This window comes from Sinocyclocheilus anshuiensis, unplaced genomic scaffold (assembly GCF_001515605.1).
Source record: "Sinocyclocheilus anshuiensis isolate Anshui unplaced genomic scaffold, SAMN03320099.WGS_v1.1 scaffold2038, whole genome shotgun sequence".
NCBI classification, from domain to species: domain Eukaryota; kingdom Metazoa; phylum Chordata; class Actinopteri; order Cypriniformes; family Cyprinidae; genus Sinocyclocheilus; species Sinocyclocheilus anshuiensis.
Window position 1 is genome coordinate 618,725 of NW_015547765.1, and position 26,441 is coordinate 645,165.

At 37.0% G+C, this 26,441-nt stretch overlaps 3 protein-coding genes across 4 annotated transcripts in view; 2 read left to right on the top strand and 1 right to left on the bottom strand.

Moving 5' to 3' along the window:
* LOC107704553 (85/88 kDa calcium-independent phospholipase A2-like) overlaps positions 1–5,519 on the top strand; it is a 22,696-nt gene extending 17,177 nt beyond the window's left edge. Inside the window, exons 13-18 of the mRNA XM_016507504.1 lie at positions 241–377; positions 545–619; positions 801–955; positions 2,437–2,604; positions 2,723–2,796; positions 4,293–5,519. Coding sequence (XP_016362990.1) covers positions 241–377; positions 545–619; positions 801–955; positions 2,437–2,604; positions 2,723–2,796; positions 4,293–4,437 — 754 coding nt within the window. The 3' untranslated portion in view covers positions 4,438–5,519. The remainder of the gene's footprint in view (positions 1–240; positions 378–544; positions 620–800; positions 956–2,436; positions 2,605–2,722; positions 2,797–4,292) is intronic.
* A 1,036-nt stretch (positions 5,520–6,555) lies between these two features.
* Positions 6,556–16,633, top strand: baiap2l2b (BAR/IMD domain containing adaptor protein 2 like 2b). The gene is made up of 15 exons (XM_016507509.1): positions 6,556–6,627; positions 6,745–6,805; positions 7,208–7,283; positions 8,191–8,277; positions 9,678–9,739; positions 9,814–9,885; positions 9,968–10,057; positions 12,631–12,762; positions 12,882–12,986; positions 14,022–14,103; positions 14,211–14,418; positions 14,503–14,565; positions 14,640–15,039; positions 15,833–15,879; positions 16,197–16,633. The coding sequence occupies exons 2-15, from the start codon at positions 6,752–6,754 to the stop codon at positions 16,270–16,272; spliced, it is 1,554 nt and encodes a 517-aa protein (XP_016362995.1). The 5' UTR covers positions 6,556–6,627; positions 6,745–6,751; the 3' UTR covers positions 16,273–16,633.
* A 574-nt stretch (positions 16,634–17,207) lies between these two features.
* The window catches only part of LOC107704556 (parvalbumin-7-like), a 34,239-nt gene continuing 25,005 nt past the window's right edge, over positions 17,208–26,441 (bottom strand). The window contains exons 1-5 of one of the 2 annotated variants that reach the window (XM_016507507.1): positions 23,162–23,257; positions 20,687–20,755; positions 18,842–18,974; positions 17,826–17,935; positions 17,208–17,681 (exon numbers count right to left, since the gene is read on the bottom strand). In XM_016507507.1, coding sequence (XP_016362993.1) covers positions 17,656–17,681; positions 17,826–17,935; positions 18,842–18,974; positions 20,687–20,747 — 330 coding nt within the window. In that variant the 5' untranslated portion in view covers positions 20,748–20,755; positions 23,162–23,257 and the 3' untranslated portion in view covers positions 17,208–17,655. Of the gene's footprint in view, positions 17,682–17,825; positions 17,936–18,841; positions 18,975–20,686; positions 20,756–23,161; positions 23,258–26,441 lie in introns of those variants that run through there. The other variant, XM_016507508.1, reaches the window with a different exon arrangement.

Consider the following 26,441-nt stretch of genomic DNA (forward strand, 5'->3'; position numbering starts at 1 on the left):
ACAAAATACTAATTGGCAACATTGGTCCTGTCTCAAATGGCACACTTCATGTGAACTTGTGGTCTTGTGGACTTACATGTATCCGTTAATTCCGCAAGATTGTAGGCGGCCCAATTCGCCATTTTAGCTTTCAGGTTAGTACCATTTGGAATGAGGCCAGTGAGTTTGGCACAAGCCAACATCACACATATTCTTCAGAAAATGCATGTTTTTAATACAGCTTCTGTCTGTTTTTCTCAGAGTAATTGTGACTAGCGTTCTTGCAGACAGACACCCTGGAGAACTGCATCTGTTTCGTAATTACGACCCACCAGCCCTGCAAAGAGACCCTCCGTACACATCTACAGCCACATTTCAACCCCTTACTGTGCCGCGAGGTAAATCTCTTGTGTGCTTTCGTTCTTGGGATGTCGTTCTGCTAATTATCTTTGTGCCGGTGAAAACACTCATGCTCCCGCTCTTTATGAGCATGTTGCCGCGCTCTGGGTTTCTTAGTTATCCTCAAACTCAAATGATGCGTAAAGCTTCATTGTCACTGTTGCAGGATGGGAGGACGAAGATCTTTTGGTAGTAGGATATACTCGACCCCCCAGAAAGCGTAGGAAGGTGACGGATGAAGGTGTGTGTGTGACAGAGAGAGTGTGTGTGTGGAATGGAGGGGTCACAGTTTTGGTGTTTGGTGCGCAGTCGTACCTCACGTTGGAACTAAGGGTCGTTAGTTTGTTTGTGGGAGGTTAACCATCTTGTGCACTCTAGGTTCTCTTTTGTGCTCTCGCTCAGTCAAATTCTCTTTCTCTCAGAGCAATTAGTTTGGCGTGCTGCCCGCTCCAGTGGAGCTGCTCCTACATACTTTCGACCAATGGGCCGTTTTCTGGATGGAGGGCTGCTGGCCAATAACCCAACGCTAGATGCCATGTCAGAAATACACCAGTACAACAAAGCCCTGAAGGCACAGGTCTGATACATACATTTGGTCATAAGAATTACCTGTTAAAGAAATGTAATTGAATGCATCATGGTTCATTGCAATATCACCAATATTTCATACCATGGGTTTTAGTTAGTATAATTAAAAAATTTAGCTGAGAAATCATACATCCTAAAAAAAAATACAGTTGATTACTCCAAATGGGTTTTAAAAATCAGATGTGACCCAAAGCCCAAAGTATATACTTTGGTATTTACTAGCAATAAATTTATACAGTTACTCTGTATAAAAAATACAGTTACTCTGTACAACCTCAAACTACTGGGGAAGCAAGAACAATAGACATTGCAATATCACCAATATTTCATACAATGGGTTTTAGTTAGTATAATTAAAAAATTTAGCTGAGAAATCATACATCCTAAAAAAAAATCCAGTTGATTAGTCCAAATGGGTTTTAAAAATCAGATGTGACCCAAAGCCCAAAGTATATACTTTGGTATTTACTAGCAATAAATTTATACAGTTACTCTGTATAAAAAATACAGTTACTCTGTACAACCTCAAACTACTGGGGAAGCAAGAACAATAGACGGCCATGTTGACGAGCACTTGTTTGAGGGGCAAGAGATACCCGCAACTCTAGTTTAAAAGAGTACAAACATTTTTATCGGTCGTAACTTCTGAAGAGAAATAGTGCAGACACTGGACAAGGATGAAACTTTCTAGTGCGCATATGTCAGTCGCCTGTGTTTGTGCACACTATCAACTGGAGTTGACTATTACCACTTTTCCATCGGGGCTGGTACTAGAGCCCAATTGGGAACCGGGCTGCGTTTTTCCACTTTAAAAAATCCTTTGCCAATGTCCAGATTCTGGTTCTGAACCGGCATTTTTTTTTAGCGTCATGTCAACTAAGCCGTGGTCGGCAGAAGAAACCAACGCTCTCCTTCCGCAAGAGATAACAAGTGATTCCAGTCACAGGTTGGTGACGGAGAGGATTCTGCTCCTTGCCGGTGGAAACATGAGCTGGTTCTGAACGAGTGCCACTCTTGGCCGAGCACCGGCTCCGGCACCAGCCCCAGTGGAAAAGCAGTAAAAGAGTATTTGTTGAGTTTGGCTGCATGCATATGCTAAGCATTCACGTCAAAACTGAAGTATACTTTGGGCTTTAAACAGGGGTGTCCAAACTTGTTCCTGGAAGGCCACTGTCCTGCAACATTTAACTCCAGCCCTAATTAAACACACCTGAACCAGCTAACGAAGGTCTTCAAACTTACTAGAAACTTCCAGACAAGTTTATTTTAGCTGGTTGAAGCTAAATTCTGCAGGACATTGGACGTCCAGGACCAGTATTGGTTACATTAACACTACAGTCTATTAAACGGACTACTACTTTTCTGCTTCAAATGAAAAGCAGTGTCAAGCCTGACTAAAGTCCTCTGGACATTGTTGAAATGGTGTAAATGTATTCCAGTTAAGCGGCCATCTTTTTCTCCCTCCATCAGGGCCGTGAATCAGAGGTGTGCAGGTTAGGTGTGGTCGTCTCATTGGGCACTGGTAAACCTCCTCAGGTGGCGGTGAACTCGGTGGACGTTTTCAGGCCTTCCAATCCACTGGAGCTGGCCAAGAGCTTTGTTGGTGTCAGAGAACTGGGCAAGATGCTTGTGGACTGTGTGAGTTTACATATACAAACTTCACAAAAACCTTCAGTCACTTGTTTAGAAGTAGCATTGTTGTAGGCACTTTTTTGTGATGGTTGGTTGTTGTGCTGGTGGCATTTTTTGATGTCAGTGTACAGACTCGGATGGGTGTGCAGTGGACCGAGCCCGAGCGTGGTGTGAGATGGCCGATATAAACTATCACAGGTCAGTTGTGAGTAAATGACCCTCATTCATAGCCTCATTTGAATGGTTATGTTACGGCTTATGCAAATCTCTGCAATCTTTCTGTTCTGTGAGGTAATAATGATATGCTCTCCCTTCTGTCTGTCCTTTCATGTCTTTTTACTCTCTTCTTTTCTGCATTGTTATGCCCTATCATTTTTTTTTTCTGGCTCACGGTCTCCACTGTCTCTTTTCATTTCATTGTGTTTCTTTTTATTTTCATTTTTCCCGTCCATTCCTTCCTTCCCTCATGTCTTCTTTCTATAATTTCCTTTCTTCCTCCCCGTCATTTGTTTTCTTCTTTCGTTCCCTTCTTTATCCCTTTCGTTTATTTTTTTCTCTTCATTCCTACAATACCCTTCATTTCTGTCCTTCCCCTCCTTCCCTCCTTCATTTTGTTTAATTTCCTACCTACCCTTTACTTCTATTTTATTTCCTTCCTTCCTACCTTTTATTTCTTTCATTTTATCATTTCTTCCTTTGTTTCATTTATTCCTTCATTTCACCTCATTTCTTCCCTCTTGTCCTTCCATTTTAATTTCATTTTTCTTCATTCCTTTCTTCCTACCTTCTTTCCTTCCTTCACATTTAATTGTCCCTTGTTCTGTAATTGTATTTCCTTCCATCCTTCCTTTTGTTTCATTTTGTACCTTTTTATCATACCTACCCTTCTTTTTGGTTCTTTCTTCCTTCCATCCATCCATCCTTCCTTCCTTTCTTTCTTTATTTTTTTTTCTTCTTTCCATTCTTCCTTCCTTTTTGCTAACTTTCATTTCCCGTCCTTCCTTTTGCTTCCAACCTTCCTTCCTTCCTTCAATATCCTTTCTTCTCTCCTTCCTACCTACTTTTCCTTCCTTCCTTTCTACCTTTCATTTTTTCCTCCCTGTCCTTGTTTCCTTTTTCCTACCTAATTCCACCTAATTTCTTGCCCCTTTCTATCATTTACTTCTATTTCATTTCCTTCCTTTCATTTATTCCTTCATTTCACCTCATTTCTTCCCTCTTTATATCATTTCCTTCGTTTTTCCATTTCATTTTTCTTCATTCCTTTCTTCCTACCTTCTTTCCTTCCATCATTTCTTCCTTCACATTTAATTTTCCCTTGTTGTGTAATTTTATTTCCTTCCTTCCTTCCCTCTTTTAATTTCCCTTATTTTTCTTCATTTCTCATTTTTATCGTTTCATTTCATTTGTAATTCCTTATTTCCTTTCACTTTTAATTTCACCATTAATTTCTTCCCTTCTATCATTTCCTTCCTTCATTCCTACATTTGATTTCACTTAATTCCATGCTTCCATTCATTTCTTCCCTTCTATCCCTACCTTTTGTTTCTTTCCTTCCTGTTTTTCTTCTTTCTTTCCTCCTATCATTTTGTTTCCTGTCATTTATACATATTACTCAATTTCATTTCTTTATTCACTTTCATTCCTTCCACTCCCTCCCTTCCCTCTCACATTTAATGTCATTTGTGCTTCAGGTGGAGTCCTCCGCTGTCTCAGGAGGTGATGCTGGATGAGGTCAGTGACGCTGTGTTAGTTGACATGCTGTGGGAGACTCAGATGTACCTGTACGAGCACAGAGATGTCATACAGACCCTCTGCCAGCAGCTGCTGCAGCTCTGACAACAGCTTCCAGACTGAGGCTGATCAACAGGGTTTGGTGGCTTAATATGCAATAATGAATCTGTTTACATTAGTGTGTGTATGTTGTTCTGACATGTTCGATTTATTTAAAGGCAGAATATTCATAAAAATATCTATTTAATTATAACATGCTTTCGCCATATGTCATAAATACCAAATTGGACCAAGGTTAATGCAGTATAACAACATACATGAAGGATTCAGAGTGTCATTTTATAGGAACTTCCACTACCCAAGCCAATATTTGAACTGCGAGATATTTTTATATTGCATTACATTTTATATATGCTAAATTGCTCAGTTAACATGTTCTATGTTTGACATTTGCATTAAGGTGAACTAAAAAGGAAGTGAGTAGGTGCTTCCGTTGAAGCAATGTTTTTACTCATTATTTATCAATATATCCATTCATTTCGTTCATTTTATCATGTGTGACATTTATAGAGAAATTGACACTTTTTCTGGAATTTTCTTGTGAGAGTCATGGGTCAAAGTATAGCCACTGTGATTGAATACTGAGTACTTCCTTGCATTTACTATTTGTTATGCATTTATCTATACACTTGAAATGATCTTCATAGCGTTTCTGTGTGCTGTCTCTCGTGTGTTATTTGCGATATGTAACCTTGCATACTTGAACATTTTTAAGCTGCAAGCCTGCAACTGATAAATTCTCTGTCTGTGAAGTGTAGAAATGATGAACTAAGATAATGTATAATATACTGAAGTTTTTAACAACATATATGCATCAAGTATAACTTGAAAACCTCTTGTATTTCTCATTAGCCTTGTTGTATTTTTGTTTGGTTTATTGATAAATTTACAGTTAATTTTTCTACAAAAAAACGTGGTGATAACTTGACACTGGACCTACAGATCTGTTGTTCAGAGACCAAAATAAGCATTTATTCACTTTATACGTATAACCTGCTGCTATGGCACTGATTTGAAACCTTTTACTTAAGTGATATAAACTTGAAATAAAAAGCACAGATAATTATTCAAACTGGGATTAGGTCTGGTATTTTGTATATGTGAAATAAAAATGGTAAAATTTTCATGTTTAATTCAATGTGTTACGGTTTCTTTGTACTTAATTGTGAAATTTGCTAGAAATTTCAGAGTGAAAAAGTGTTTATATATATCTTTCTTTTTCAGTGTGTATATTGTAATAAGTAGGGTTTATGATAATCTAATCAGCTAAGAAATGTTAATTATTTAATGTATTATTATTATTCAAGTTTTAGTATTGTTATTATTTCGTATACTACTCTTTTTTTAAGCTCTGCTGTACAACTGGAAGTGTTTTAGAGATTTATTGGTCAAAAATGTATGAGATTATTATTATTATTTTTTTACTGTAAATATGATTTTACACTCAATACGTAAAGGAGACATATTATGCCCCTTTTTACAATATGTAATATAAGTCTCTGGTGTTCCCAGAATGTGTCTGTGACGTTTCAGCTCAAAATACTCCACAGATCGTTGTCGCTTGCTAAATCAAAATGACGGTGCCTCGAGTGGAAACTTACAGATTAAGGGGCGGTAATATTATAATGAGATCCCTTTGCAACGTCACTAGGGGAGCGAAATCAGACACGCTCGTTTTCTCAGACGCTTGCAGAAAAAGTCTTCCCAAAACAAAGTTACTGGGTTAATCTTTTTCACGTTTCCTTGGTTAGTAGATGCACTGGGGACCTGATTATAGCACTTAAAACCTGGAAAAGTCAGATTTTCATGATATGTCACCTTTGAAGTACCTTAAATTTTGTACTTCATTCATTTGTTTAACGTTTTATACAAAAACTTATACAAGAACTTTTTAGTCACATTGCTGCATGAAAATGAGCAGTAATGAGTTGTTTTCCGTGCTTGTGATTGTAGTTGAGTGTCACTTCTACAGCTGTTCTCTCAGTTCAAGTGTGTATCTATCTCCTGCCTCGCCTGTCAGACGGCCGCCCTTCTCCACGGTCTGTCATGGGACAGGTAAATAATTCAAAACACCAGGCCGTATCAGATGTGGACTCCTCGCTCTCTCTCTTTTACTCACCCTTTCTCGCCCTATAATAGGCATTAACAGAGACCTGAAAAAACCCATTACAGACATAAATAGAGTGTGTCAGCACACACAGAATAACTACAGCGCGAAAACGTTCACTATCACAGGTACGTAAAGCAGTCTCTTCAGTGTTTTACTGTAAATGTTTTGATAATGTTCTCTGAAGTTGATTTTTACATGGTCATTGTTGGTTTGTGTAGCATTAAGTGTGTACTTTCCGACAGAAACAGGATGTCTGGTGCGAACAGTGACCTTCTACATAGATCAACCTTGAGTGTTTATAATGTGAGTCTTCTGATACTCTCACTTAAGCTGAGATCAAACGCCAATGCTCATTAATTATTAATGTTATTACCAGGCTCTCTGGAATACTGGATTCCGATTGGTCACTCGTGATGTTCTGCGGTCAAATATTTGTATATAAAAAACCACTATTGATTGTTGTCCCATGCAATTGATTTCAAACATATCTGTGCTGGTTTTACGTCTTTTGTATTGTTCTGCAGTCACTTTGAACATACTAGTAAAATAGAATTGAGTCAATTTCAATTTTTCAGCCAATCATTATTTATTGCCATTTATTTTGAGATCATTAGCTAACTGTACATTTGCTGTATCACTAACTTGTATTTCTGATGCCCCAGCATTGATATTGACAGTATGATGGTGTTGTTTTGGGTTATTCAGAACCTCATGGATCAGTTTAATCCTGGCTTGCAAAAGCTGGTTACTTTAGGAAACAGCTACATCAAGGCTTTTCAAGGTGAGCATAAAGTGTGTGTTTGTTTTCAAACACAAAGACTGCAAAAAGTGTATTGAACTTTTTTTTATTAAATGTATTGAAGTTTTGTTTTACTCTTTCTTGTTCTACTCTTTACTCTTTTGTTTAATTTTTGTGTTACTTTTTTTTTCTTTTTTTATTGTGGGCTTATTTTGTGAAAATTAGTTTATTTTTTGTTTTGTTTCCTTTATTTTATTTTTGTTTTGTTCTTTGTTTTTTATTTTTATTATTATTATTTTATTCATTTTTTTTTGTATTAAATGAATGGAATTTTTTAGTTTGTTTTTCATTTTTTGTTTTGTTAAAATGTATTCGCTTTTATGTTAATTTTTGTTAAACATTTTGTTCTTAGTTTTTTTTTTCAGTTTTTTGTTTGTTAAATCTGTGGATTTTTGTTTTGTGAAAATGTGTGTTTAGTTGTTTTATTACAATTTGTTTTGTTTTTTGTTTTGCGAAAATTTGTGTTTTTGTTTTGTTAAATTTGTTTTGTCTAAGTTGTTTAGTTTAGTTTTTATTTTGTTAATTTTTTTGTTTTTCTTTTTTGTGAAAATTGTTTGTGTGCGTGTGTGTTTTATTATTTTTGTTTGTTTGTTTGTTTTTTTTTTTGTTTGTTTTTAACTTCAAAAGACACGTAATAAATGCCAACCCTGCTGAAAAAAAGCCTTGCTTAAGCCAGCATATGATTGTCATCTGGTCTCCCAGCGTGGATTGCCATATTCTGGTCTGTTTTGATGGTTTTAGGGAGCACTTATGAGCTAGTCAGATTAAATACCAGCTTGGAAAACAAGCAATCCACCAAAGGCTGGTTTTAGCTGCTATTATCATTAGTAAATGCTGAAAAATGCCTAAATGTATGATGTTTGTGTGTGTGTTTGTGTGTGTATCAAAGCTTTGGCTCTGACCAGCGAGGCCTACTTCAGCGCTCTTGCTAAGATGGGCGAGCAAGCTCTCAACACATTATCATCCAGATCACTTGGTAAGACTCAACATGTGTGTGTTTTTGCGTCTCTAAACCAATGCCAGTTGGGCAGATTGTGCAGCAAGATGTCCACCGAGTTTTTATCTATACTTTCTGGCTGTATCAGAGCTTGTTTGTACTTCAGACAATAGATGTTTCAGCAAACGGTGTCCAGTGGCAGATGCTTCCTCTCCTCTGTCATAAAACACAAGATTTGGCACAGCGAAACCCTCGGCTCACTGTCCATGTAATGAGTTTTCATTCCAGTCATACGCTCAGAGCCCCATGGCAGTGATGAACAGCAGAACAAAAGTTTTACAGGCTTAAAGATGGAACAGCATGAATTAAACAAGGGTCTTTATCTCTTTAAAATTACTACAGGCATATAAACCTGCATGTGATGGGAAGAGACGTGTGTGTGTGTGTGTGTGTGTGTGTGTGTGTGTGTGTTAGAGATCAGGTGTCCATGTGAGCATTGAGACTTAAATTATTGATGCATGGTCTCATTCTTTCACCCCTTTAAATTCATTGATTCACCTCAGCACATTACACTCATCATTACGATGCACATATAATAATGTTAATAAAAGACTAAAAAGTCCCATGTTTTTTGGACAAGCTACAAGATAAATGTTGGGACTTTTCTTTTTAAAACTTCCAAGATTTCCAGAATTAATATAATTAGGTATAATGAATTATAGATATTTTTAATTATAATAAATCCTAACTATAATTGACAAATATTCGTAATTATAAGAATGATTAGTTAATTAATTTACAAGAATCATTACCAATTCAATTGAATCACTGTAATATTTAATATATTTCTTTAACAAAGTTATTAATAATGAAACTTCTGTCATAATTTTCTCACCCCCGTGTTGTTCCAAACCTGTAGGACTTTCTTTATTCTGAGGAACACAAAAGAAGATATTTTTGAGAAATGTTCCAGTGTTTTTATTTTTGTCCATACATTGAAAGTCAATGGGGTCCAAAAATGTTGTTTTGGACCCCATTGATACGGACGAAAACAAAACATTCTTCAAAATATCTTATTTTGTGTTTCACAGCAGAAAAAAAGTCATACAGGTTTGGAACAAGAAGGTGAGCAAGAGATGACAGATTTTACATTTTTGGTGAACTATCCCTTTAATGCTAGATGATCAACAAATTCAGTTGCTTATTTCTGGTCTCTTAGTTTGTTACGGTTTGACTGCATTACAGGTGCATCTCAATAAATTAGAATGTTGTGGAAAAGTTCATTTATTTCCAACCGACTGAACAATCACAAAAGCTGGTGATCGATCCCCATGATATTAACACCATTTACAAAAACCCACTCTTCCGTTTCTGCACTTATTAAATATGTATTCATGATCAATTATTAAATTAATGTAGGCTATTTGTTGGTCTCCCAGGTGACGTGTTGATTCAGATATCGGAGACCCAGCGGAAGCTGACGGCTGAAGTGGAGGGTGTGGTAAGTAAATAGTTTTTCAAGTCTTTCCGTCTGATTGGATTCATAAACTGGATTCATTGCTGGTCTTGTTTTAGTTTTGCTGGTTCCATGTGGAGGTTCTGCAGGCCATGGACAAGAATGTGAAGCTGGATGAGGAATACGTCGAAGTGAGTCAGGAACCATGTGGTATGTATTGAGATGTGTGTGTATATATGAGTATGAGCTGATATATTGTGTGTTTATGTGTAGGGCAGCCGCAGAGTGTATGAATTAGAGGTGAGAAATCAGGCTGCAGCACTGGAGCGACAGCTGAGACGTGGTGCATTCAGAGACTCGCTGGTAAGTTTATGTATTCATATGTGCATGCATATTTGTGGGTTGATGTTATTTTGGTTTGTAGATAAGTCACCCATGTCATCGGTCTTATGTTCCCCTTGTCTACAAAGTTTTCGGCAAGTATTGCACTCAGCAGTGATTGAATGTCATCAGATGTGTTTGCACTGACAGGGATTACATCACTAAAGGTCACCATGTCACTGTATTGTTAGTTGCTAATTCAATTGTAGTATGCAGCTTTATCAAAAGGCATATCACGTAATCTTTACTGCCTTCACGCCAGTGGTTGTTGTCAAATTACGCCACTGCTCTTTTGCACCTTATTAGTAGTCGCTGTTGCTCATGATGCCCGAAATCGCAAACTCTTTGAAAATTAAAAATATATATATATATATATTGGTAGTATTTTTCACTGGAAGTTAACTTTTCACTGGAAGAAAATAACTATTTTTTCTGTATGTTGTGTACAGAATTATTGTTAGGAAACATTTACACCCAAATGATAACTTTCATCCATGTTTTGTACTGTGTTTTTGTGCAAATTAAAATATTGAGTTAATTCTAATATAATCTGATGTTAGCATTTTGCTAAGCTAACATTTAAATACCCTGAGAAACTCTTAATACACTTAGGCTACATTTACATTAGTGTGTTTTTGTTGTAAAACGCATAACTTTTGCTACGGTTACGCCTGTCGTTTACACGACTCCAGCGTTTTCGACCCTCGACAACCGAGATTTTCAAAAACGCTGCAGACCACGTTTTAGTTTGAAAACTCCGGGGTTGCGCTTCGGTGTAGACGGACCAAAACGGAGACTTTTGAAAACGATTGCGTGGCTGCCATTTTAACAGCTTTAAAATGACAGTGAATGGGCATTGAGACTTCGAAGGAAAATAAAGTGCATCCATCCAACATAAAATGTATTACACACAGCTCCGGGGGTTTAATAAAGGTCTACGCCTACGTCATCCGCTGGAACGCTACTCTCTCGTGAGTGCGCATACAACAGCTAGCGGGAGCTAGAGATTATGGTTTACAGAGTTTAAAATATGGATATTTTTCATACACAAATGCATTGCTTTGCTTCAGGAGCCCTTTATTAACCCCCCGGAGCCATGTGGAGCACTTTTTATGATGGATAGATGCATTTTTTGGGCTTCAAAATATCGACCCCCATTCACTGCCATTATAAAGAGCCAGGATATTTTTTAATATATCTCTGATTGTATCCGTCTGAAAGAAGAAAGTCATATGCACCTAGGATGGCTTGAGGGTGAGTAAATCATGGGGTAATTTTCATTTTTGGGTGAACTATCCCTTTAAGTAACTGAAAAATGTGGAATGTTGAATGTTGAACACTGTAATTATGAATAAGATGTATCTTTTGGGAAAAGGCTTTTTGAAGACCAAATCGTTTTTTACCTTGACCTAATTCCTAAAAAATTTAATAATTTTAAATTTTAATAATTTAAAAATAATAATTTACTATCATAACTATGACATTGTACTGCACGCGCCACTGCATTAGCACATGCCATTGAAGAGCGCATGCAACAAGCAAAATATAACAGCTGACAGGAGAAAGAAAGTTCATTTTTCCAAAGTGCGAGACACTTTTTTTAATTTCGTAACAAGTTAGGAAAATAATGTTAGAATAATGACAGTGACATATAGCCTGACAACATCTCATCTGACCGCAGATACTGAATCAGGACAACACGTTTTTCTCTGGCGTCTGACAGAAGTGTCAACAGCTTTAATGCACGTCTTTCAAAATAAAAGTCTTGTATCAGAAAACACAAAACACGTTTTTTGTTGTTTCTTTGACTGCACACTCTGACATGAAGCGTCGTTGCGCTACGGGCGTCCTGAGTTCGAATCCCGGCTCGAGGACCTTTCCCGATCCAGCCCCTCTCTTCCACTTCACTTCCTGCCTCTTCTACACTGTCCTATAACAATAAAGGCAAATAACGCAAAAAATGAATCTTAAAATAAATAAATAAAAATAACACAGTCTGATGTTAGCATGTTGCTAAGCTAACAACCAATGTTCTAACAAACTCTAAGGCTGATGATACACAGGATGAGACACAGGGACCACGACCAATCTAAAGTATCCAGATAGAAATTTGTTACCCATTTTCAATGGTAAAGTGCCCAAGCAACATTGCTCAAAAAAAGTTGCCTGGCAAAATTGCTCAAAAAGTTGCCCCGTGTATCATCATCATCCTAAGAAACTCAGTTCAGTCCAATAGCCATTTGTTGCTCATTACTCTAACAAACTCAGCTCAATAATCTAAAGAATTACGTTTTAGTCTCATAACATCACTTAATGGAAATGCCATCATTTCGCAATAGTTCTTTTATTAACATTTATAAAATATCGCAAATCTGTGGCAGAAACGCAAATTACAATTTGAGGCAACATACGCAAAAACTACCTTTGGCAATATGACACAGCTGAGTTCAACTTTTTACGCAATGTGGCAACTGCCACTGTGAGTGACGACAGTGAAGCTCACTATGTTTTGGAACAGAGCCTGTGTCTCAGTGCATGTGTTTGTGTGTATGCAGGAGGGCAGTGAGTACATGCAGTACCTGAGGCAGAGCCAGCATGAAATTCTCAAAGAGGAAGAAAGGAGATATCGTTTCCTTGCTGAAAAACATTGTGGACTTACACAGTCACTACTATACCTTATCAACAAGGTACAGCTGCTTTCCATTGGAGTTCATTAGCAGTGTGCACTCAGTCATATAGATCCTCTTTCTAGTTCCATACAAACCTTATCAGCCCACTGCACAACCATCTTTCTGTGTGTTGACAGACGGGAGTATCTCTCCAGCAGAGAGCAGATGGTTGGAAAGAAAAAGTCAGTGAGAGCAGAAGTTCCAGACCTCGAACACCCACTCCATTAGATCAAGAATCTCAGGTGACACAGGAATGATGGGAATGAAGAGTAACTGCTCATCTATCCATATTCCCCCACTTTTCCGTGCTGTTTTAGGCTAACTGCCGAGCCCAGACATTTCCACAATCACATAATGGAACAGATGGATAGCTTTGTGTGGCATACAAGGTCCAAAATTAACTTTTTATCACATCTGTCAATTGTGGGTGAATTTACAAGCCATGAAATAGTTTTTTTGCATCATTTAAAGTCGTGAAATGTCATTTGCAATACACAACTTGTTTTTGGTGGAGGTGAAGTGATTTTCTACATATTACTAGGAGATTGCAAGGAGGACATTTTGTTAATTTCAAATACTGGACATATTTTTTTAAGTTTTGTTTGTCTAAACTACAAGATTGCTTTTTTTTTTTTTTTTGACGTTCCCAGCCAATAAAAATTACTTTCCTTTTGACTCTGCAAAATTTTTATAGTCTTATTTTTTTTTTGAGTGTTGTTTAGAAGCCTGTTTAAGACTAAGATTTAACAAACTCTCAGTTTTTCTAATAGAGTTTGATGTTAGCATATTGCTAAGCTAAAATCTCAATACTGTAACAGTCTAAAAATCTTAACTGATTCTAATAGAGTTTGACATTAGCATGTTGCTAAGCTACCACCCCAGTACTTACCCCATAACAAACTCTAAAAACTTCAGCTGATTCTGAAAGTCTGACATTAGCATGTTGCTAAGCTAACGTCTCAATACGTCAACAAACCCTTAACAATCTCAACTCATTTTAATCGAATCTGAAGTTAACGTGTTGCTAAGCTAACATAATAATTCAAACTCTAATAATATCAGCTGATTATAATAGTCTGTCATTAACACGTTGCAATCTCAATACTTCAACAAACTCTAATAATTTAACCTGATTTTAAAAGTGTGATGAGGATCCCATAGTCAGAACTTTACATTTACTCTGCAAAATCTATTTTTAGTCGTATTTTACTCTTTCGAGTGTCGTTTAGAAGCTTGGTAACCCTAAGATTTAGATCTGTCTTGAATGTTTGTTGCAGTTAAAGAGCTCTCTGGGCTCTCTGCTGCAGACTGGAGACCGAGAAATGGACCGTGAGCCGCTGGGCAGAGTGCCCTCTAGAGGTCTGGAGACTCAAGTCCTAACTTTGACTCTATAAAAGTTCAAGTCAGTGTGTAATTTACCCTAATGTTTTGTTAAGATTGACTTCTCTGTTTAAACCTCTTCGCAGCCCCGTCTCCTCTCCCAAGTCGTTCCCGCTCCAGCTCCGTGGGCGAGTCTTTGGGTCTAGGTGGCGGCCGCTCAATGAGGGCCATTGTGTCCCATCCTGCTTCATCCAATCCAGTCCTGCTGCCATTTTCCCGTGGTGACATCGTGACTGTGCTCATACCAGAGCCACGCAACGGTTGGCTGTATGGACGCCATGACTCAAGCCTCCGGTGAGAGTGTCTACTGTCAGTTCCATGGCTAAAGGTGCGGTTACACTTACCATTGCTTTACTATTGTTTTTTGTTTCTTTTTAGTCAAGGCTGGTTTCCTGCTGCCTATGTGGCATCCACTGAAGACTTTTTACCTTTGGGCTCAAGGTAAAGTTGAGTATGAGTTGTAACTACTTAAAAACTGATCAGATTTGATGTTAACGTCTTGATGTGTTTAGTAGCACGTCGCACCGAAGCCACAGCATGAACAACCTCCTGGAGCCAACCAGCCAATCAGAATATTCAGATACCCAGGGCTACAGTGAAATCCCGTCCCCAGTGGTATATATGCGTCGCGCGTCGGCTGATTTTCGCCCAATCTCTCCCCTCCCTGAAAAGAAGGCGGAGTCTAACAACGAGGTCAAGACTAGCCAAAAAACTTACCATGAGATTCTGCCCCCAGCCGCACCGCTTCGCCGTGGATCAGCTGATATTCGACCAATATCTCCCCTCCCGGACAGAAGGGCGGTGTCTCATTTTGAGAGCAAATTAGAGCATAAAAATTATAATGAACTCCCTCCTCCAGCTCCGCTCCTACCAAACTCTCCTTTGCCTGAGCGAAAGACCGAATCAAACTCTGAGGTAAGTGTTGAATCCACACTGTAGATTTCCATCAGAGGCTAAATTTGTATGAGATTTCTTTCATTGTAAGGTCAAAATGTCAGCAAAATTTTAAATTCATGATGTAAAACGTGTTTAAAACTAGCTACTTTGCTGGGTTCATTTTATGTTAGATAATAGTTTATCTAACAGTTCTCATGACGAAAACATAGGAACTGCTTTTTAAAAAGGCATCAGACACCAAACTATGGAAGCCAGTTTCAACCACTGAATAAAAAATAAAAAGTTTAGTTGCGACTTTTTATCTCACAATTCTGACTTTTTTCTCGCAATTGCGAGTTTGCATCTTGCAATTGTGATTTTCTCAGAATTGTAAAATATGCACCTGCAGTTTATATCTTGAATTCTGACTGTATTTCTCGCAATTACAAGTTTATATCCCACAGGTCTGATTTTATAACTCAAGAAAAAAAAAGTCAGAATTGCGAGTGAATATTACGCAATTCTTAAAAAAAAAAAAAAAAAAGTCAGAATTGTGAGATGTGAACTTGCAATTGCGAGGAAAAAAAAGTCCGAATTGTGAAATAAAAAGTCGCAATTACCTTGTTTTATTTTTATTCAGTGGCACAAATGGGCTTCCATACCAAACTGAAATGTTTATATGGAATACGCTATATGTTGATTCGGAAAATAATTTGGTGTTTCGTTCAGATTCAGGTTCTTGTTGAGGCTTCATCTCGAGGCTATTAATGAAGTCTTAGATGTATTTTATGTGAATCTGAGTGTTATCATAAAACCTTCTCAATGTTTGCAGAGGCCAACTACTCATGGACAACCATCAGAGCACCCGCTTTTCCCCAGGTATTACACACCTGGAGTCTTGGAGATTTCATTTTCAACAGAAAACTAGATCATTACTGAAATGAGTTTTTATGACAAGTAATGCACATTTTAAATAAATTAGTAAATAAACAAACTATATATAGTTCTTCAATGGAATATGTATGTTTCAAAATGCCATGGTAGTATTTCAATAAAATACTGATTTAAATCAAATATTGCATTGTTATTGTAAGAAAATTACAGTAATGACTGTTTATTGATTGATTGATTGCAGTACTATCATTACAGTTTGGGGGCAGATGTGCTTAATTGTCTGTTTTCTTCCTGTTTTCTAGAGGATCTAATCCTTTTGCCACCGTGAAGCTCCGTCCCACAGTCACCAATGACAAATCAGCACCACGAATCCACTGACAGTAACTACCGCAAAAAACAAACAAACATCACCTACACTCTGACTGGTTCAGAGTCTACTAAATGTCAAACTCAATTTGTCAACTTTAATATTAGAATGGAAACTTGATTGAAATGCACTTTTTCAACTAAATTAGTATTTATTTAATTTGAATGGCTATGTCCAGCTGTATAGTGTCACTCCTTCTTTCAGCTGAATTTAGTGACCTAAATCATTTGAAGAGGTTATATCATGAGAAATGAAATTAGACATACTGTAAAAAAATCCTCCAAAAAGGCCAAAAGTTACAGAACAGCTTTATGATATCAGATTGATGACAACCCATGAGTTTCTACATTTACACATCAACACTTAAAAAAGGGAGAGGGTTAAAGTAGGCATAAAAACAAAACTGACTTGTGTTGTTTTATGGTGTTAAGTCTGATTACTATTTGTTTCTATATATTTGTGTCTGAATGTTGTGTATTTGATAGATATAATATGTACACGATTTTGTGAGCGTTTTTTAATAGGTTTAGCACAAATTTTACAAAAGGTTTTTGTGTTTAAGTGTTTAAGTATTTATTTATTACAAAGAAACAAATCCTGTATATTAATTGTGTGTGATTGTGATTGACGAGGTGAGCATTATTATTTACAGTTTGTTTTTTTTAGGGCTCTCAATTTCATGCCTTAATTTCCTGTGACTAATTGAAAAGAAAAATATACACAAAAAATGCAATTAATCATAACGTTTCTTGTGCATAAATTCCCTAAAGCTATTGGTGCACTTATGAAATCAATTTAATTGTAAGCCCCAGTTGGAAAAGTTTGCACCAATTTTAGCAAATAATAGCTTTTTAATTGTTATTATTATTACGTTTTTAATACTACAAGAATATGATACTATCACTCTGCACTAGATGAGTCAATGAAATAAATGAAAACTGCAGTATTTTTTCTCAAAGCATGGCTTTATTTTATCTCTCTTAAATATTTTTTTCTCTCATTTCGTCTCATCCTTCTCTTCATGTGTTCATCGTGTTCAGTGGCTCTATCACAAGAGAGGAGCGAAAAAGGGAAGGGAAGACAGATGGAGCGAGATAAGAAGAAGAAAAGAGCATTTTGAGGCATAAACAGAGAAACGTGCCAAAATAAACAAAAAAGAAGAGATGGGAGGTTAAAGCAGTACAGGAATCTCCAGGTTTCTATGAGAGACATGGTTTGCTAACTAAAATATACAGAGTTTGTATATAAAAAAAAGAAAAGGTAAATAAATAAATGTGGTAAAAGAGGCGGTTCTGCTCCTGGCTCGTGGCAGGATGTGTAGAGGCATACACTATGATTGGCTGTAGGTATTCACAGGAGAGTAGTGGTGTAAAGGGTTGCCAAATATTGCCGATTTACTCGTGCACCAAAGCTTCAAATTCTGAAAGAAAATTGCAGGTGATTGTGGATTAAATTCTATTTTTTGTCACTTAAGAAAAAATTCTTAATTTTTAGAACAAACATGGGGCACAGTGTATTATAATTTAAAGAGGTACTGCTCCTTTAAGAGCATTAGATTTCTCACCATCTATGCCAATTTTCCCATCTCCATCCTTGTCCGCAGCAGCAAGGAATGCTTTGGTCTCCTTATCGGTGAGATCTCTGCCATCTGCAGAAAAGCCCTTCAGCACAAACCTGTCCAAGAGAAGGGATAAACCTCAATCTGGCAACCCAGATCACAGCTTGGGCACAACAGCCAAGTGACTAAATATGATAATATAATTCAAAAACCTTTCTAGTGTGCGAGTTAAACATTGATCCCCACAAAAAATTGTTTCAACTCACTTTCGAGCGGTTTAAAGTAGTTCATCTAAAAATTAAGATTCTGTAATCATTGACACCTACAATTGTTCCAAACCTGTGTGAGTTTCTTTGTTGAACACGCACAAAAATATATATAATTCGAAGAATGTTGGTAACCAGGCAGTTGACTGAAGCCATTTACTTCCATAGTATGGGGGAAAAATACTTTGGAAGTCAATGGCTACCATCAACTGTTTGTTAACATTTTTGAAAGTATCTTCTTTTGTGTTCAACAGAAGAAAGAGACTCACACATGTTTGGAACAACTTGTGGGTGAGTCAATAATGATAATCGTTTTAACTTAAGTAACTTAACTAATTTACTTAATTAGATATCCATTACTATTAAAAACCACAATCTGTGAGTTGTATTACAAAATAGGTCTCCCCTGATGGCTCTCTGCTGAAGTCTTGTCTTTTTCTCAATCTGGCAACCCCGCGCTTCCCTGCTGTTGGCCAATGATGGACAGTCATGTACTGATAATTAATAATAGCGGGCAAGGAGGCTGCCAGAGGAGATATATAGAGCCAATCAATGCAAACGGGAATCGCTCGCGGTTGTTCTGTGTCCTTGAGGCCAACAGGAGACAGTTATAAAGGCAGAATGAGACACCAGCTCTGAAGACGGGCCAAATGACACGAGAATAAAACAAATTTATGGCTGTTGCGCAAAGGATTTTATTCCGAGAGAGTTGGCACGAATGTAAAACCATACAGCCGCTTGTAAAGCGTCTCTCACATTAGCTCCTCCTCCTCGATGAAGCCGCTGGCGTCCACATCCAGAGCTTTGAAGACCAACTTCACGTTTTCAGCAGACAGAGCCTTCAGTCCCACCACGTCAAAGAACTTCTTGTGGTCGAAGCTGTCCGCAGCTGTTTATGAGAAAGACACTTCAGATGAAGTGTGACATTGCACTGCCGACCACAGAAAACAATAGCGACTCGACCCTCAGTTCGTAAAAACTATCCAAATTAGACGTGTATAGTAAGGCACAGTAAGTTTGGGGTATTGCCCGATTAAATACACACTGTTTGGAAAGTATAGCGTAGAAACGTAAATAACATCTCATGACTCAATATTGAACATGTAAAGTCGATAAACATTAACTTCAGCATTAAACCAGAAAGATAGTTGTGGCATATTTTAATTGTTACATTAGTAAACCACAGGAATTACATCACATAACCAGATGTTTATCCGCCTAAACAATAGTCCCACTAATAAAAGGACAAATTAGACTTTACAGCTCAAATAACAAACTTGTGTGTGTGTGTGTGTGTGTGTGTGTGTGTGTGTGTGTAGAAGATTTAACATCAGTGCTTTAACAAAAATAGGAGCTTCACATTTCTACTTGAAACCTCCCAGAATGTCTTGACCCAATAGACTTGGATTGTAAGTTTATATGTTAGTCTTTAAAATCTGAGGGACTGATATCATTTTCTGTAATAATCGACTGCGTGTCCTGTAGCCTACCATTCTTGGAACATGAAAATTCCTAATATCGTGTAATTATTATAATTAAAAAATATATATTAGAATAGGCCTACATAATGTCATATAATTATGGTAACTTTACAATAAGGCCCTATTAGTTAACATTAGTTAATGCATTAACTAACAATGGGCAATACATTTATTATAATATTTATTCAACTTAGCTTTGATTTTAATAATGTATTAGTAAAGTTTGAAATTAACATAATACATATTTTTAAAAGTATATTCATTGTTATTTCATGTAAAAGCATAGTTCACCCAATGAAATGAAAATTGTCAACATTATTTCTTCAAACTAATCATGATTTTTTTTCTACTGTTGAGCCTAAAAAAAGGTATTTTGAAGAATGTTGGTTGCAGGTGTAGGTAACCACTGACTTCCATAGTATGGAAAAAAGTATGTATAGTCAATGGTTCATGAGAGAGTGACATTTTAGCGGATGACGTAGGACATAGGCTTAGCATAAGCTCTGCTGAGAATATGCTAGTCTTGCGAAAACCAAGTTTTGTTTACAGCAAAGGAAAACCACTCTCCTTTCGGCTTAGATATCAAAATCCTCCATATTGTTCTTTACAAATCCTTATTTTGTACTTCTAATTCAGGACCGGTGTTTTGCTCTCTCCTCTGCGCTTCGGTTTTCGTCACTTCTCACTGGAGCTTACGCTACACCGTCCTACGTCATCCACTGGAACGCCACGCTCACGACAGCGGAAGCTAGAAATTGCGTTTTATAAAGTTTTAATATAGATATTTTTCTTACACAAATCCATCTATTCGCTTCAGAAGGCCTTTATTAACCCCCAGGAGCCGTGTGGAGCCCTTTTTATGATGGATGGATGCGCTTTTTTGGGCTTCAAAATCTCGACCCCCATTCACTGCCATTATAAAGCATGGAAGAGCCAGGCCATTTTTTTTATATAACTCCGATTGTATTCGTCTGAAAGAAGAAAGTCATATACACCTAGGATGGCTTGAGGGTGAGTAACTCATGGGGTAGTTTTCATTTTTGGGTGAACTATCTCTCTAACTAATGTTAACAAATGAAACTTGAAAGTGTTAGCAATTATTATTTATTACTAAACTCACCTTTGAACAGATCAAGGGCTTTCTTGATATCGTCTTCTTTCAAAAGGTTTTTCATGGCCATCTTGACAGCTAGAAGAGCCAGAGAAAGAGACAGAGGAATATTAGGTGATAATAACTGATATAAATTAAATGGATGCCGAAGTGTGTGTGTGAGTGTATGTGTGTGTGTGAATCAACCCTACAGGATTTCCCAGCAGACTTTGAGCAGCACAGGGACCCAGACTGAAAAACAGCAATTTAGTCTTTTTTTTCTTTTCTTTTTTTTTCAGTTGCAGTTAAATGCCAGCAAAACTATTATCTAATTCATTACATTTTGTTTCGCAATATATGCATGTGATTTACATAACACAGTACACTTATGCAATAGTAGACTTATGAAATGGAAGTGGGTTGAGTTTATTTTTATTGCTAGGGATTTTACAGTCATGTCTTTAATCCACTGCTAATTTTATTGTGTTGTCTTGTTTATATTAGTCATGCCTTTCACCTCTGAGATGGCTAGCCTTTTCTTTAACTAAAAGTTTTACAACTACATGCAGGTTTTGAAAATTGAAATTGCATTAAAGAAACTGATATTTACAAAAGGATTTAGATAGTTTTTGTTTCAAATTTACATATTGATACAGCAAATTTAGTCAAGAAATCTTGATTCTCAAGTTAATTTGATTCTCCTGTTAATATCCAAATGGCAAATGGCAGTTACTAGTCCAAAGGTACTGATGTTAAACCAAATCCTCCTGCTGTATCAGCTTACTATTAGATCCATTAGTGTCCAAGCTCAGGCAACTGCTGTAATGAACACTAACCAACAATGAGCTCCGCTGCCAAGAGAACAGATTCGATTGCTCTCATCTCAGCCTCTCATGATTGCAAGAGTTCCTGTCGCCCTTAAATAACTTTACAGCATTCATACGTTGCAAAGGTGGCATGCGCAAGGCATGACAGCTGTGTATGTGTTTGTATGTTTGTCTATTTAAGTTGAGGTATGTTTCATCCAAGTGTATTGGGTTGGGTAGAAAGGCCTTCGGAGAAGAATGTATTTGCCCTCTTGAGAAACTCTATCCTTCTGTAGTTTAGACTATATATGTGTGGGGGGGAGTGAGATCACAGATTATAAAGTGAAGTGACATTTGAGGTGTCTCCGTTGTGACGCAAAAGAGAGATCTGACTGCTTAACCTCATCTAACACTTCACAAACTTCACCAATCAGAGCCAGGTGTTTAAAACCAGATGTTGAACCAGTCTTTACACTTCAACTTTACACTTTACAAAAACCTCATCCTAAAACTGTCATGCTGAGACCACAAGAAATAACCGAATACTAAAAGAAACCATTAGCTAGCCAATTCTAGTACAACAAACGAAGATAATTCAAATGTAAAAATATATGGCATGACAGATGAGATGGTGTTTTCTTAACGATTCTTCCTTGCGCAGTAGGTGTTTACGAGCTCTATGCAACTATTTATTCAGCTGCCACAGTAACTTCACCAATGACAACTACAAATAGATATAAATCACGCATAAAGTTCTAATGCACAATGACTGTCAAAATATTGACTATTTGGATTTTGGCCTTTCTGACAAACAGTGGTCTAAAAAGTCACAAGCTCAATTTACAGTGTAAAAATAAATATAACTGATGCACCATTTGGGGTCACACCAATGGAACCATCTGGAGAAGGTCAATTCTTTGAGGAACCTGCAAAACGCACAAGTTCCTGCAAGAATGGTCAATTGAATATATGTAGTGAAGTTCCTAAAGAACACCATTAGGATATTTGTGGAACCTTCAAAAGGGTCTAGAGGTTCTCTAGAAGGTTCAGATCTGAGTAACCCCAAATAGTCCCTAAAGTATCTTTTAATTTTTACAGTGGCTGCTTTTGCACTCTTAAGAGTAAAGGTTCTTTATTGGCATCTATGGTTCCATGAAGAACTTTTAACATCCATGGAACCATTCCATTGCACCAAAGGCTCTTTATGGAAACAAAGTTTCTTGTGGATTTTTAAAATGTTATTCCCAGTAGGAAAATGGTTCTATAAATAACGGTTTACAGAACTTTTCTTTGAGGAACCAAAAATGGAACAACTTCAAAAACCTACTTTTGGAACCTTTATTTTAAAGAGTGTGGTTACACTGTAAGCCAGATTATGCAAACAACCCATTAAAAAGAAAAAATGCTTCTTGACAGGAATGAGAATGGAGATTTTTACTGAAGAGTTTTCTCTAAAGCTTTACAAAAGTTCTCAAACGTGCTTAGATGTTCCAAGATATCAGTTTCCAATCAAAAACTCAGAGATCTCAATACGAACGCAAACATTTCTCATCAGATTCTTTCAAGACCAAATTATCCAAGTTACGCTATCCACATTATCATTTTATATACCTCTTTAATCTCACTTCAGTTGTTTCATTTATGTCCATTTTTTTAGGAAATTCTCAGAAGAAATGATATGCCTAAACTCTAACCTTACCTGCGTGAAGGGAAAGCTGGAGGAGAGACTTGGAGAGAGAGCCAGAGGTGAGAGATGGGGATCCACCAGGCGTCTTATATACTCTGGCTTACCCTATGTCTATTTCAGGATAGACTGGGTCATAACACAACACGCAGGAGAATGAAGGATTGTGTGCGTGTGTACGTGTGTGTGTGAGATCACTTTCTTGGTGGCACTAGCGAATCAAATGCTACTATTAATAATCAGGTCCCATTTAACTTCTTGTGTCCTCACAGTAAATCTCTGTCTGCTTCTCTGTCTTCAGCTTCTAAAGCTCTATTACAAACCCTAGTGAACTGCCTTGCTGTCTACTGCCTACATCCTAACTGAAATGGAAATAGTTGACCGATTTGAAATGCTCCTCCTAGACAGCAACTCAGCACACCACAGAAGGCGTGACTCACAATTCAAATGACTACCAATTGAGTCCAATGGAGCTCAATGGCAATCGCCCACTTATTCGGTGACTTTGTTTTGTTTTTTTTCCCATTCATTTTCTTGATAGACAATGTTTGTCAAGACTTCTAGATGTTTAACAAAACCAACCACCTCTGAAATGAAGCACAAAAGGCCTGCTCAAGGCCTGTTCACACCAGCGTGAATATTTGGTACAAAAATCGGGTCCAATTTTTGCATGCTATTTGTTCAGACCAATGAGTAAAAAACAGCAGATGACCTGAATGAAATTGTAATTTCATGCTCAGACAGTAGGTGGCACTTATAGAAAATCAGAAATACCCCAGTACACAAAGACCTGTATGCAACTCCCCTTTCTGACACCTGTTTGTCACCCAGAAAAGAAAATACGTTTGTTACATGTTTTCATCAGCTGTTCTGATTTTTGTTGTAATTTTATGAAACGGCAGCGGCTTTGGGAATGTGACTGAATATAAACACAAATCTATTTGGCTGAACAATTTTCTTCAAGAGAGATAAATTGAAGCTTGTTTCCGCTATGGGACAAAAAATAAAAAAGATAATTTTATCTCACAATTGTGACTATTTTCTTTCAATTCTGAGTTTTTATCTCAAAATTCGTATTAGCCCTACAGTTAAAGCATGAAATACTATTTAAACATATAACATTTTACATAACATTTACCTATTTTAACTCACAATTCTGACTTGTTTTTTCTTGCAAATGTAAGTTTATCTCCTAGTTCGAACTTTATAACTTAATTCAACTCAACAATTGCGAGTTTGTCAATTCTGAGGAAAAAAAGCCAGAAGTGTGGTATTATAAACTTAGCCAAATGAAAAAGAGAGAATGACGAGTTGATTTTTCTTACCAGAATTACCAGATATATTCTCGGAATTTAAATATAAAAATATAAACTCAAAATGTCCTTTTTTATTCCATGGCTTGCATAGACTGCTACGTTAAAACTGGCATTTTCTGCCACCAGATAGGCTCCGCCCACAAAAAATGTCATCACTGTTTGCAAACACTGAAATTGGTCTATACTACACAACCACAAGAACAAGCACAGTCCCACAACATATAGCAAATATGCTGAGCACATGGTAAAATATCTACTATTATGTGATTTATGTTTTTTATTTTTTATCAATTTATCTGTTTTGTATAGAATACATGAATACTTAAGAATGGCTGTCAATCAAGTAAAATGCTTTTTGCCAAATTCGGAACATGTGACATCATACACCTACATGTTGGTGACATCAGAGTTCTAGTGTGACATGAGGTAACATTCAATTGTCTTTTTTCCCCAAATGGTTGTTGGAAATTCATACTTTCTGAGTGGAATGCAACATGCCATAAATGATATCTCCAGGTTCCTGTCGTCGCCCTGGTGTTGAAATATCTTTGTCCGAGATTTACGATGACTGAGCCACGTGCCCCCACCGAAAAAGACCCGGGATGGGTTTCACTCATACTTAACGCATACTTAAGACAGTTGACGAAAGACAGGGAGAACCTCCTTACACATGTTTACACACAACACCAGTGCATGGTGGGTATACATAGCCCTGCGTGATCCCCCGTAATGTAACACTGTATTAATAAGAACACCTATATCAAACCAACTGGGTTTCAGATGTCCCTCGTCCCATAAATCACTTTCAATAGCTACTGTATACTAGCATTCCTCCCTCAGCTTCTTTCTCTCTTCGCAGATAAATCACCAATCTCACAGTGCTTCTCAAGGTTATTTAGTACAGTATGTACTTGAGCTTTAACCAATGTACATCTTGCTTCCCCTTTTGTTCTTAGTGAAACCAAATTTATTAGTTTCCTCTATCTGGTGGCAGTCAAGGTGGGGGACCACAACCATCTCCACACGCTATGACAGTGTCGGGTCTGTGGATATATGGCTTGATAATCGGAGGCCCTGTGTTGGGCTGAGTTTTGCTTTTTTATTATTGTGTATATTTGATGTTTTGTGACTTTTACAATGTTGGTCACAGTGCAGCCTGCCATATGGACAGTAATGTGAATGACTGTGTGTGCTTGTCAACTCTCAGCAGTTTCTCTTTGGCACCTCGGAAAGTGGCACTCAATCCTGTCGTCTCAACTAACTGATGTGAAATACTTACCGCATAAACGCACACACACACATATGATAAACTGCACAGTGATTTCCAGTCTTTTCCTGTGCAATTTATTTACTTATTTATTTTATATATGTATATACTGATTTTATTGCATATATTATTTAAGATAATTATTGCATATATATTGAATGACATATTATATAAAATACATTTAAATGTATTATTTATTATTTTATATAAAACAAATTATAAATACATTTAGAATTTAAAAAATATAATAAATATATTATATTTTATATATATTATATGTATATAACCAAGCAGGGGCATTTGATATTTTTTTGTATGTAGGTATATATCTATTTATTTTTATTTCACTATTGACCTCTGTATGGTGCTATTAACATTGACATTCATCCCTCCTTCACTTTTGGCTTCTAGCAGGTGAGGAGAATTTCTCTTGGGCAGACAGACAGATAGCAGTTCATGTGAGAAGGGAAGGCAGAAAGTAGCTAAGGCACAAGGAGCTGTGCGGAAAACATTACTTGTGGCAATAGGACACAATTCATTTTAAATTAGCATCCATAATCCCATGAAACTGACGTGTACCACTTTAGCATTAAAGGGGTCATAGGATGCTACATGCACTTTTACAAGTTGTTTGAACTGAAATGTGTGTTGGCAGTGTGTGTACACAACCACCCTATAATGATAAAAATCCACCCAGTGTTTTTTTTTTTTT